This window comes from Malaclemys terrapin, chromosome 22 (genome assembly GCF_027887155.1).
Source record: "Malaclemys terrapin pileata isolate rMalTer1 chromosome 22, rMalTer1.hap1, whole genome shotgun sequence".
In the NCBI taxonomy this organism is placed as follows: domain Eukaryota; kingdom Metazoa; phylum Chordata; order Testudines; family Emydidae; genus Malaclemys; species Malaclemys terrapin.
This window is the reverse complement of record NC_071526.1, coordinates 1064421-1078573: the sequence shown is the minus strand read 5'-3', so window position 1 is coordinate 1078573 and position 14153 is coordinate 1064421. Positions and strand designations below refer to the sequence as shown.

At 42.5% G+C, this 14153-nt stretch overlaps 1 protein-coding gene across 3 annotated transcripts in view; it reads right to left on the bottom strand.

Moving 5' to 3' along the window:
• The window catches only part of KDM1A (lysine demethylase 1A), a 157835-nt gene that overhangs the window by 107649 nt on the left and 36033 nt on the right, over nucleotides 1–14153 (bottom strand). For 2 of the 3 annotated variants that reach the window (XM_054011584.1, XM_054011585.1), the window contains 3 exons: nucleotides 6368–6446; nucleotides 2914–3006; nucleotides 1208–1314 (listed from right to left, as the gene is read on the bottom strand). The exons of the other annotated variant lie outside the window; for it this stretch is intronic. In XM_054011584.1, coding sequence (XP_053867559.1) covers nucleotides 1208–1314; nucleotides 2914–3006; nucleotides 6368–6446 — 279 coding nt within the window. The remainder of the gene's footprint in view (nucleotides 1–1207; nucleotides 1315–2913; nucleotides 3007–6367; nucleotides 6447–14153) is intronic. 3 annotated transcript variants of the gene reach the window in all.

Below are 14153 nucleotides of genomic sequence, written 5' to 3'. Positions count from 1 at the left end.
GGACAGAGTTGGCAACGGGCTTTGTTGCAAGAATAGGTTCCTGGGTTAGTGTTTTTGTTGTGTGGTTGCTGGTGAGTATTTGCTTCAGATTTGGGGGCTGTCTGTAAGCAAGGACTGGCCTGTCTCCCAAGATCTGAGAGTGATGGAACAGATTGACAGAGCCTGACGAGTACCCAGAAGTCACCTACTACAGGACAGGCCCAACAAAGAAAGTAACAGAACGCCACTAGCCATCACCTTCAGCCCCAACTAAAACCTCTCCAGCGCATCATCAAGGATCTACAACCTATCCTGAAGGACGATCCATCGCTCTCACAGACCCTGCCAATTTGAGCTGTGGGGAAATTCCTTCCTGTCCCAAATATGGCAATTAGTTAGACCCTCAGCATGTGGGCAAGACCCACCAGCCAGACACCCTCGCCCTAAAGCTTATGCTTTCACTACTCTGGAGAAAGAATGGGGTTTTGGTGCTGTCCTGATATTTGAGATAGCTGCAGCGTGTGATTGTTATATTCTGTATGAACTGCTTTGGGGAGATGAAGGAACAAAAATGAGATCACAAGACTCATGGGGGGGATAGCTCAGTGGTTTGAGTATTGGCCTGCTAAACCCAGGATTGTGAGTTCAATCTTTGAGGGGTACATTCAGGGATATGGGGCAAAAATCTGTCTGGGGATTGGTCCTGCTCTGAACAGGGGTTGGACTAGATTACCTCCTGAGGCCCCTTCCAACCCTGATATTCTATGATTCTATGACTACTCAAGGAAGCAGATTTTTTGGAACACAAACCCTTGCGTGGATAATTACCTAAATGTGCACCCTCAGCCCAAAGAATTCCATCTCAATCTTGGTGGAAAGGAGTATTTGTTAAGTGTTTTCCTAATGATCTTCTGGACTACACAAGAGTGAGATGACTGCACTGACTACAGCTCTTGCTACAAAAAAAGAATAATGATGGCACCACCACTCTCTTAAGAGGCAGGGTGCACTGAACAAAGAAAGCTGAATATTCCTGCTTCTGAGCTGAAGTAGGTCTAGCTACCTAGCTGCCCATCTGGATTGGCAATGGTCACATTCACAAGTTCACCAGTCCCAATGCATACTGTCACAGGGCACTCAATCATACCAGTGCCTTATCAGTTGTAATGACTGGCTAAATAAGTTTGTTTCATTAGCTAAATTCTCTCTTTGAGCAGCAAGTTCATACCCTGGCTTCCAGAAGCGTGACATCCATCCCAAAACTCTGCAACTGGCGAGCTGCAGCCAAGCCAGAGACTCCAGAACCTATAATGATCACTTTGCCAGTCTTCTTAGCTAGAGAAATGAAAGCATAAGTTACAGGATAGACGTGTGTATTGGTGCAAGCCTAGGAGTCCAAGCTCAGTTTTAATCCTGAAATTAGTAAGGATGGAAGTCTATTTTAAAACAGTCTAATAGTAAAGTCTAATAGTAAAATGTAGCTGTGATTGCTTCATCACAGCTAGTTGTTAGCAGGAAAATTTTGTATAATTCTGAATTAAATATAATCAGCACTTAGTAGCCAGCAGAAGTTAATGATGAAAAGAAAATGCAGGTAAAGCACAATCTAGGTAGAAAGTTAACAGCAACAGTCACCTGAATAGAGACCCTAGATTGCACGTTCACACAAGGGCCAGCAGGATACCTGTAACCAGGAGGGATCTCCCTATCAGACATTTCCACTCTGGGGAAAGAGGCAGTTCCAGGAGGAGTGGGCAGCTGAGCAAAGAAATCAACTCATTTGTCATTCTGAAGGAAAGTGTTTTGGTTCCTTCTCTCTTTCATGGAGGAATTGGAAGCACTGGGCAGGGCTGGGTCAGATGTTTGTTTGAAAGTGCAATCTGCAATCTATACACATTGATCTGCATCAGGACAAGATGCAGACTTACAGGGACACTGAGGTGGTTTCGGTTTAAAAGGGAAAGTTATTTTTAAATATGAGATCTTCAAAGAAGCCACAACAGTCTTCCTCTTTGGCTTGTGCTCCCAAGCAAAACTCACATTGCACTATGATTTGTGCACCTCTGAGGTAGTGTGTCAGTGGAGGTGAATTAGCACAACATCCCTCCCTTGGACAGGTCAATCATGTATCACCTGTCAGCTACAACACTCTCAGCTTCCTCGAACCTGCCAAGCAGTCCCTGAATTATGCAGGAAGTGGGATCCCCAAAAGCAAGGCAATCAGCAAAATATTTTGTTGAAGTATAAAAACAACAATGCAGCGTAGAGAAAACAGAAGAGAAAAACACTTAGCGCAAGATCCTCAAACTGAGGAAAAACCGTGAGTAATTTGAGAGGTGACACATAAGGGCTTGTCTACATATAAAATTGTATTGCTTTAACTATACTGGTATAGATAGAACCTCCCCCCACCCAATGAGGTGGTCTTTAAAGGATTCTATTAAAAAAAATAGAAAAGCTATACACAACTTCATAGAACTAAGGAAAATGTATTGTTCTTACACAATAAAATTAGAATTTATTTCTCAGTCACTTCACTGGGACTAAGACCATGACAAGTTTGGAAGTTTTAAATTCCAAGCGTTACATACAAACAATAAAATCTGAAATATTCATCGCGAAACATTTTTTACTCCAAAGAAACTCAAATACAGGACAGGCAGCACTTGTATTGTAGTGATGAATGACAGAAATATCTATAAATATAACATCTTCAAACTTTTCAGATAATTCAGCTTTGGGCTGAGGAAAAAAAATGCAAAATTTTAGCCCAAAAGGAGAATTTTGGAAGCCAAATCAAGAATGCCAAACAGCATGCCCTTCTCAAGCCTTTACTAGTATTCCAATATCACGATGCTAAAAATAAGGTACATTTTGGGCCCACAGATCACAGAAAAGAATAATTATTTAATTTGAAATCATTGGTAAACCTACTTGGTAGAGGCTTTACCCTTTTGTAGATACCGAAGTTGATTAGGCCATGACGCTCTAGATAGCTATGCACTCTGTGAACTAGCACAGTGTCACCTACAGAATAAGAAAGATTAAATAATTATGTATTTTAATTACTCTTTATAGTAAAACAATCTATAGTGACATTTACTGGATGGCCTAATGGATTTACATAGGATGAAGAAATATTTAGACTGATGCCTACCTTTAATATAACTAATCACACCCACACCACCCATGTGCATCACCGTAAGAAACCATTTACTGCACAAATTTCACTCCCCACTTTGATTCTCTAGATGAAGAGTGATATAGCTGCTTTGCATGGCCCTGCAGGACCCACAGCACTAGGAACCAAAGGGATCATCTAACTCTTCCTTGATTATCCAGTGTGCAGTGCAGCTGCCTACCGGCATTGGGGAAGCACCTTTGCCTTGCTGCCATTCAGCACTTGAGCACTCCAGACAGTGTGAAATGTATTTTTAAAAGACTAAATACATTTTTTGTATTTGCAGATGTTTGATTGGGGAACTGGGTCCAGTCATGGTGTTACAGGCAGATGGTGTTACAGGTCTCTCTTCCTTTTCACGTATTTTTGCTAAGTTACGTGACTCCAATTCAAGTTAATTCTTTTCTGAGGTTCTATCATTCACAGTTCCCCTCTACTCCAGACAAACCAAGAGAGCTACCAGCACTGTCTGACTCTCACTAAACTCTCCATGTAAACATGTTCAGTAGGGGAAAAGCCTGCTCCTGCCTCTCCACGCTGTCTGTATACTGCTTAAAGACAGTGCTCACCTCCTTACTTTTTTTTTTAATTTCAGGTGCCGTGACTGTGATGGGTAGGGAAGGATGGGTGCCTTGGGATGTTTGTCCCTTCTTTTTATAGTGTCAGTCCCCTCTTGAAACATATTTCCAGCTGAGATTCAGGAGACAGATGTAAGGATGTTCCCTGCTGGTTGTTCTCCCCTGTCTGAACTTCCATATTCCATACAGTATCACAGGGGAGACAAAGGGAGACACTTTATGATATTATGGATACCAATATTGTAAAATTGCAATGAGTCGTGCCAGATATGCCATGTAGGGTATCTGCAAAAATGTTACAATTTGCCTAGTGTGATATTTTTTATATGTTTTTATCACCTTTGTATTATAAGTTATAGATAAGTAGGGTATATAGCTGTATTTCAAACTTGTGCGGTGCATCTGGGTGACACCCTCAGACAGATTGGCATCAGCACTGCCTAGCCTGCTTGATGGTCCATCAAGAGACATCAGCTGTACAATAAACCCATTGAAAAACCAGGGACTACATCTGATGAGTCAGCAAGCCATGTAGGGGCATGCCTAAGGACAAAGAATTCTAAGGCTTTTCCATGTGCTGTGAAGTTTGTGTTTGAGACACAGGAAGTACAAGCCTCATGGCAAAAGAATATAAAAGGCAATTACATCATCTCCATTTTGTTTCCAATCCTGCTTCTTACCTCTGGAGTAACTTTTCTACAAACAGCAACAGAGGGTCCTGTGGCACCTTTAAGACTAACAGAAGTATTGGGAGCATAAGCTTTCGTGGAAGTGAGGTTCTTACCCACGAAAGCTTATGCTCCCAATACTTCTGTTAGTCTTAAAGGTGCCACAGGACCCTCTGTTGCTTTTTACAGATTCAGACTAACACAGCTACCCCTCTGATACTTTTCTACTAATGAAGCTCTGAAAAAAGGACCGAATGACCCATCCAAGCTGTGGATTGTTCCAGTGGGACTTTTAAACCAGCAAACTCACCAATACTGCTAAGAACCTGATGTATGGACTTTGATAGTCTCTATGTGTATTTGATTGCTTTATCATTCAACAACTCTCTTCTTGTTCTTTCTTTATAATAAACCTTTAGTTTTTAACACTAAAGGATTGGCTGACAGCGTGGTATTTTCGGGTAAGATCCAACATGGCAATGTGGCTGGTCAGTACTGATTAGTGAGCAGAGTTTTAAAATAACTTCTCTCTGTACTGGAGCTAGGTGCTGATTGGGAGCCAGAGAACTGGAATGCAGTACGGGGCTGTGTGATTCCTTTATTCATAGAATCATAGAACTGGAAGGGACCTCGAGAGGTCATCTAATCCAGTCCCCTGCACTCAAGGCAGGACTAAGTATTATCTAGACCACCAACTGGGGTGAAGGGTGGACCAACCATGATATGATCGTCACTTTACCATCCTCTGTTCCTAGAAGTACAGAGACTCAATAAATTGTTCTGACTCCCAATTCTTTCAAGAGGCAATCACTGTTTGAATCCAATTGCTCTTCAACCTCTTCACATGCTGACTAAGTGTTCTGGGAATGTGCGTGTTTTGAGGTAGCTGGTGCCACAAATGGAGATGGTAGGGGCTCAAAAATCTGGATCAGTACATATCATACTTATGATACTGTGAGCTCCAAACAGGCTCAGTGTCAGGAGTAAGTTGATGCTATGATACATGTAGTGTCACATTAATGGTTGATAACACATTCAAGGTAGAAAGATATGTGCTACTGCTATTACCACTAGTGCAACCCTTGACATTTTCCACCGCAGCTGCAGTGAGATAGATGTCACTGTGGGATTTGTGTCTAAACTTAACTTTTCTGAAGTCAAGGCCTGCTCTCTCAGATCTGGAGCAGGGAAGTTCATGAGTTAATTCAAAACTACATTATGCAGCTTGTTGTGTTTACAGAGCGAAGAAACTGTCTTCAGACTACAGCAAACTACAGCTGCAGAAGTGAACTGTTCTAGTCAAAGGTGGACAAGGAGGCAGCAGTAGAAACAGTTGCTAGTAAAATGTCTTAGAGATTCAGAACTTTGGTCTTGGAACATTGTGGCCAAGCCCCAGAGGAGAAGTAGAAATCCAAGTGGGGGATTTCTTACTCTGAGAATTTTCCAATGACCGCATATATTCCACAAACATCTTCCCACTATAGAGGAAGATTACATTTCTTACTTTAGGAATCAAATTCATGCAGTGTGGATATATTCATGTTTAAGATTCACTTCGGCACAACTGGCAAACCACTGAAAACAGCAAACTCTGTAAAATACGAGATTCTCTCTAAATTAATTTTTGCTTCTCTTTCATAAGATTAATTTATCTCTAGACTGAAGTTATTCTGTGAGGAACTGTAGCTTGACAAAATTAACTTTTGTTTGGAAACATTCAGAAAGTAATTTTAGAAGTGCTCCCACATCTGATTTAAACAGCTGTCCAATAAACATTCTTCCCAATTTTATATTTCAAACACCCAATGGACTCCACTTTCCTAGTCAAACATTATGGTTCTAAGAACTGAAGAAATAATTGTTTGGGACTTGGTTGAGGGTCATCTTGATCTGAAACAGCTTTCTCAGCACAGACTGACAAACAGCAGCAATGAGGTTTCACTGAAAAATTGTCAACTTACTGTTATAAGGTGCTTCTAGTTGTTGAAGAGTTGCCTCGAATGTCAGCTGAATCTTTGGGTTGTCCAACCAAAGTTGCAACTGTATTTAAACAAAAACGGTATGTATGTATGTATGTATGTACGGAGAGACAAACGCACACACACACACACACACACAGAAAAAATCTTTAATGTTGCAATGAAGTTTCAACTCATAAGAACTCAAAAGAAGAATTTAAGTTTTTGTACTGCTGTCACATAGCCAAGTAGTAAATAATGCGGATTTATCTATTATACCTTTCTGATATTCTTAAAGTATGATTGAATGCAATGCTTTATTTCCCCATACCATCTCAAATAAGACAAAATACATATAACCATTGATCTCCCCATCCTATTTACAAGAAAGCCTATGAAAAACACATTAAGGTTGCAAAATGGAAGAGCCACAACACTTTCCATAATAAATGATTACATACACACAAGCATACCAAATTAAGGTTGCATAGGTATTTCCCAACTTTTGAGTTCTTGACTTTGCAACCCCAGCATCCTTCCAATGTAGTTTCTTTGTAACATTGTGTTTATATATATATACACACACACACACACACACACACACACACCACATATGTTGTAGTGCTATCCATGCAATCAGCTGCGAGGTCATATGATAAACTGCATTTAGCTTACACCTTTAGCCATCTCACCTACACTGAGAACACTAATCCATGTCCACTGAAATTAATAACATTCCAGATCTGATTTAACATTACACACAATCTTAAAAAAACATTACAGTTGCAGAGCCAAGCACTCAAAAGTGCCAGAATTAAACCCCCTTGTGCATATGTATTATGCTAATCTTTAGTTACATGATCCCATACTACTTTTACAACAAGACCAATCTCATTCAGTGCACAAAATGAACAGTGCTTACTTAATGAGCAGCTATTCAACATTGTTTTATCCTCATTGTTTAATGTGTAACATTAATCCTTATTTACTGCACACTAATCAAACTCTGCTTTGAACACAATTATTTTTCCTCATGAGTTTTTTCTATGGCTTTCATAGAGCTGAAAGCTTCTCTCTCTTGCCAACAAAAGCTGGTCTAACAAAAGATCTCTCACCCACCTTGTCCCCAAGGGTTCAAGTCAGACAGCCCAAAAATGAGGATCATACAACTAGTGACCACCTATGCAAAGTTTGGTTTAAGTGACTGCCCAGCATCCAGAGCAGCATTCCCATCCCGTGTCACCTCCATCCCCAAGCTCATGGTCCAAGTCTCCTTGTCCAGGCAGTCTCAGTCTCATCCTCACCAGCTCCCAGTCTCCTTGCCATTCCAGTGCCTCAGCTTCCCCATTTTTACAAACAGGGATAAGAAGACTAAGGTCCATTCTAAAGTGCTTTGAGATCTAAAGATGAAAAGCACGGTCCTAATCTTTCCCTATCCACCCAGTTTCTCCCCCCTTTCCAGATCATCTAACCAGACTTCTCTGTCTCAATCTACTTCCTGGTATGGTTTTCATTCCCTCTGCATTCAAGTCAGAGGGCTTCCTCCTCCATGATGTCTGGGTGCAAGCAGGGGGGAGGGGGAGAGAGAAAGAAAGAGGAGAGCATTGAGAGTACAGGAGAGATTGGCACCCTGCTTTCAGTTTCAGTGGCCGGCCCACTCTGGAGCAGCTGGAAGCAGCCATTACATGGAAAGTCTAGCTTTGCCCCTGTAGCCCTGGCCTCTGAGAATGGCACACGAACAGTCTGGTCACCAACTAGGAGCTGTGAGGGGTTCAAGTATGCTCAGAAACGACAGAATTGGAGATTTAACTGTTACAATTAAAGAAATCTCTGATCATGCACAAACTGCAATATTTCAAAGACTTATAATTTCAGCAAATTTAGACAGATTTTCAGAGACAGCAAGAAACACATGCCTGACACAGATCACCTGTCAAAGCATGCAGGTGCTAGAACTGTTCAAAGAAAAGGTGACAAGTATGCTTTAAAATGAGCAAAACATTTTTCCCCAGCATGGTTCCTGGTAACAGCTGAACTGCTTTAGCAGAAATTTTCCAAAAAGAATTTCGAACACTTGGCATGGAAAATTTCAGCCCAAATGGTTAAAGTTTTGCAAAGTTATAAGCAACTGAAAACACAGTCTTATAATTGGAAATGTCAAGCAACCTTAACAAAGGCAATACTAATAGCCCTACTATACCTACTTATGATATGTGGGAGTCAAGAGTATGAGGGTCTAATTTGTCCCCTCTTCCTCATTTTATGCTCTTTGTATGCATTTTCTACATAAGCATTGGGAAGTGTCACTTCTCTCACAGAAGCAATGTCAAGCCATTTTTTAGGTTCGCTATTGTGGGAAGGCTTTAGCTCTATGGCCCTAGTTTTATGTAAAACATTCAGTTCAAAATAGTAGCACTTCACAGAGACTGCACATACTTTGCACGGATGTCGAAGTGCAGGACAACAGAGAAGCAGGATCCAAAACTGAAAAAATCCAAGCTTTTCCCAATTTCTAGATCTATTTGGTAGCAGGACCAAGAGTGTGCTTTTTACACCAACATTTGTCAAGAGAAAGTTGCAACCTTATTTTGGATTTAGACGTTGACACAGTTAGCTTGGTCTGTCATCTGAAGATAGAATTACTAAATGGGGCTACATTTGAAGTCCACTTGGAAGTTTCAGCTAGCAGCAAATGCCCACCTGTTACTTCATACAGGTAGCACTTTACACCTGTGCTCCATGGTCTGCATTAGTCTCCAGTTTGTTCCTAATTAAAATATAAGATGTTGGTCTCAAGCTACAAAGCCCCAACTGGTTTGGGTCCTGACTACATGAGACACCGATCCCGTCCAGTAGTACTGCAGCAGAATTCCCAGTCTAAACAAGAGAAAGCTGACATCAGATTTGTCAGCAGGGAGTCCTCAACTCTGAAGTATTAGAGGGATAGCCGTGTTAGTCTATAAGGTGCCACAGGACTCTGTCGCTTTTTACAGATCCAGACTAACAGACGTATTGGAGCATACCCACTTCGTATTCACCTACGAAAGCTTATGCTCCAATACATCTGTTAGTCTTAAGGTGCCACAGGACTCTGTCGCCCTCAACTCTGAAGTTTACTTCCCTTTTCCCAATCCAACAAAAAGTTACTTTAAAAAAAAAAAAAAAAAAAAAAAACACCTTGATGACATACTGCAGAACCCATCTTTCACCAAGGTTTAATGAGATATGAAAGTGCAAGCGTGCACACCTTTGTGTAGGGGATTTGTGATGGGTGGAGATATTGTGGAAATATGAGCATATACTGTTTACACATTCCAAATATTCTAGCAGTTCCTCTGTATAATTTGTGGAATTAAACAGACTATGATGGCCATCCCAAACTCACATGAATAAAATTATTAGGACATATTATGTATTCTCTATACACAGATATTCACCGTTGTTTGTATACTATAATTTTTGTGTCAGCAAAAACTTGAATTAGGAGGCGAGTGTTCATTACAAACCAAACCTTGTCAGGGAAGCATACAACAGCTTTCTGCTCTAAAATGCAGAAAGGACAGAATCACATTCAGTGTCTCACTCAAAAATCTACCAAAGTTTGGGGACACAAATTTCGCCAGGTCTCATCGATATGTCACCAATCATTGTTCTAACTGTAATGGAAAAAACCACAGCAGACCCCGCCATATTTATACTAGAGAGGAGCTAAAAATTGCAAGAGTCCCCATTTTAAATGCAGTTTTCTCTCACTCCACGTTTTGACAACTTCGTAGAAAAATTATAGAAGATTAGGGTTGGAAGAGACCTCAGGAGATCATCTAGTCCAACCCCCTGTTCAAAGCAGGACCAACACCAACTAAATCATCCCAGCCAGGGCTTTGTCAAGCCTGACCTTAAAAACCTCTAAGGATGGAGATTCCACCGGCTTCACCACCCTCCTAGTGAAACAGTTTTTCCTAATATCCAATCTAGAGCTCCTCCACTGCAACTTGAGACCATTGCTCCTTGTTCTGTCATCTGGCACCACTGAGAACAGCCTAGCTCCATCCTCTTTAGAACCCCCCTAACTTCATCATCTGAATGTTTCCATGCCCAGTGTCAGTACAAAGATGACATGGAGTCTGGTGGCACCTTAAAGACTAAGATTTATTTGGGCATAAGCTTTCGTGGGAAAAACACCACTGCTTCAGGTGCATCTGAAGAACAGGTGGTTTTACCCATGAAAGCTTATGCCCAAATAAATCTTAGTCTTTAAGGTGCCACCAGACTCCTTGTTGTTTTTGTGGATACAGACTAACACAGCTACCCCCGTTACTTGAGTACAAAGATGATTCATTTATTTTTTTTACATGAAGGAGGAGGAAAGGAGATTTGAGAAAGTCCTTGGGAGACATTTTCAGAGTAACTCAGCAAGAGAAAATTCAGGACTTTTTTGCATCCACATGACTCAAGCATTGGAATCCTTAAAGTATGTTTCTTGGCAAAACCCTCTAGACCTCCCCTAGATGCTCCTCTAAACACTGACATTTTGTGCTCGAGTTTTCTATGTTTTATTTCTGTCTCACAGTGAACAAAATCCTTCAAACATCCGAGTTTGAGAAGGTGGGCAAAACAGTGCTCCACTTAAACAAACAAACCCTTACTTCTGCACTGCCTTCAGAAGTCGGTGGCTGGAGAGTGGCAGCTGCTGACTGAGGGCCCAGCTCTGCAGTCAGCAGCGCAGAAGTAAGGGTGGCAATACCATACCATGCCATCCTTACTTCTGTGCTGGTGCTGGCAGTGGCTCTGCCTTCATAGCTGGGCTCCCAGCCAGCAGCTGCCACTCTCCAGCTGCCTAGCTCTGAAGGCAGCGCTGCCGCCAGCAGCAGTGCAGAAGTAAGGATAGCAGTACCACAACCCCCCCTACAATAACCTTGTGACGCCCCCACAACTCCTTTTTGGGCCAGGACCCCTACAATTACAACACTCTGACATTTCAGATTTAAATAGCTGAAATCATGAAATTTATAATTTTTAAAACCCTATAGCCCATGAAATTGACCAAAATGGACCATGAATTTGGTAGGACCCTCCCTATGACAAATGTTGATGGAAAATATGCCAGATTGTTTTCAATACTGAATACTCCTGGGGGAATTCTGCATCACTGCGCACATGCAAAGTTCACGTCCCCCACAGATAATTTTTGTTTTTGCCCTGCAGAAAATCGATTCTGAGGTACTGCAATTACACCTTTCACCCACTAGGGGCTGATGTGGAGCCAGAACAGAGGGCAGCCAGCCCAAAGCCAAAGCAGCCAGCTGTGGAGAGGGAGGAGTCGGAAGCTGCGTTCCTCACAGTGCTCTGCCCCTAGGGTCAGGTGAGGGGAAACAGGATATTGGGGGGGGTGAGGAGGGGGGAAAAAGAGAGCAGGGCACATAGGGCTGCTGAGGGGGTCACAGACTGGGGGGTGTTCAGAAGGGCCAGGTGAGGGCGGGAGATAGACTGGCACGGGGCACAGGAGCTAGTCGGGAGACAGCATTGAGCCAGGGGCTGAATGGGAGTGGGGATGAAGATACATGGGGACAGGGGGTGCAGGGGATGGAGGCAGTTGTGTCTGACTGAATGGGAGAGATTAGGGGTCACCTAGTGTCGCATGGGGGAGCTTCGCCATCTCCCTAACAATTCCTCTTCCCTCCTCCCCCCCAAAAATATTCCACACTTCTCACACTCACACCCAGAAATCCTCCAAGTCCACTCCCAGACTACTTCCCAGCAATTATTTTTCTCTCTAAGCTCCTCCATTACCTTTGGCTCTCCCAATCCTATGCACTGCTTCTGAGGGTTCAGGAAATGTGTTTCTGTATTGTAGTTTAAATGAATACAGAACTTTGAGTAATTAATATGCCTAGTAAGGAATCTATTTGTCAAAAAACATTCCCTGAATCTTTTTTGTTGTCTGCATTGTGACAGACATACTTGCTGATCTATATTTTGAAATAAACTACCAAAATGATTTAAACTGACGTAATTGTACTGTGTTATTTTGACAAAAAATATTCAAAATACTGCAGAATTTTGGGCGGCGAATTTTTAATTTTTTAGCACAGAATTCCCCCACAAGTAATTGAATGTTACAAGCAGGTACAAGAGAAACGGAGACTAAAATTAGTCCAAACAAAAAAGGCCATGTTAAAATAACTATGCTGAAATCATGCTTGGTAAAAGCAGAAGATATGGAACTAGAAATTAATGAATGAAAGTTGGTGTGTGGGGTATTAGGCTTAATTAGTGGACAAAATAATGAGGGGATGGACCATTCCACTCATCACTCTCTTTGTGGGTCCTTAAAGAAAGACTTTGGGGGAAGAATATGGAAGAAAAGACTGGCTACTGAAAAGCAACAGAGGGTCCTGTGGCACCTTTGAGACTAACAGAAGTATTGGGAGCATAAGCTTTCGTGGGTAAGAACCTCACTTCTTCAGATGCAAGTAATGGAAATCTCCAGAGGCAGGTATAAATCAGTGTGGAGATAACGAGGTTAGCTCAATCAGGGAGGGTGAGGTGCTCTGCTAGCAGTTGAGGTGTGAACACCAAGGGAGGAGAAACTGCTTCTGTAGTTGGATAGCCATTCACAGTCTTCGTTTAATCCTGATCTGATGGTGTCAAATTTGCAAATGAACTGGAGCTCAGCAGTTTCTCTTTGGAGTCTGGTCCTGAAGTTTTTTTGCTGTAAGATGGCTACCTTTACATCTGCTATTGTGTGGCCAGGGAGGTTGAAGTGTTCTTCTACAGGTTTTTGTATATTGCCATTCCTGATATCTGACTTGTGTCCATTTATCCTCTTGCTTAGTGACTGTCCAGTTTGGCCAATGTACATACCAGAGGGGCATTGCTGGCATATGATGGCATATATAACATTGGTGGACGTGCAGGTGAATGAGCCGGTGATGTTGTAGCTGATCTGGTTAGGTCCTGTGATGGTGTTGCTGGTGTAGATATGTGGGCAGAGTTGGCATCGAGGTTTGTTGCATGGGTTGGTTCCTGAGTTAGAGTTGTTATGGTGCGGTGCATGGTTGCTGGTGAGGATATGCTTAAGGTTGGCAGGTTGTCTGTGGGAGAGGACTGGCCTGCCTCCCAAGGTCTGTGAAAGTGAGGGATCATTGTCCAGGATGGGTTGTAGATCACTGATGATGCGTTGGAGAGGTTTAAGCTGAGGACTGTAGGTGATGGCCAGTGGAGTTCTGTTGGTTTCTCTTCTGGGCCTGTCTTGTAGCAGGAGGCTTCTGGGTACACGTCTGGCTCTGCTGATTTGTTTCTTTATTTCCTTGTGTGGGTATCGTAGTTTTGAGAATGCTTGGTGAAGATCTTGTAGGTGCTGGTCTCTGTCTGAGGGGTTGGAGCAGATGCGATTGTACCTCAGTGCTTGGCTGTAGGCGATGGATCGTGTGGTGTGACCGGGGTGGAAGCTGGAGGCATGAAGGTAGGCATAGCGATCGGTGGGTTTTCGGTATAGGGTGGTGTTAATGTGGCCATCGCTTATTTGTACGGTGGTTTCTAGGAAGTGGACCTCCCGTGTAGATTGGTCCAGGCTGAGGTTGATGGTGGGGTGGAAGCTGTTGAAATCATGGTGGAATTCTTCCAGGGTCTCCTTCCCATGGGTCCAGATGATGAAGATGTCATCAATATAGCGTAGGCAGAGAAGGGGCATGAGTGGACGAGAGCTGAGGAAGCATTGTTCCAGGTCAGCCATAAAAATGTTGGCATATTGTGGGGCCATGCGGGTGCCCATAGCGGTGCCACTGGT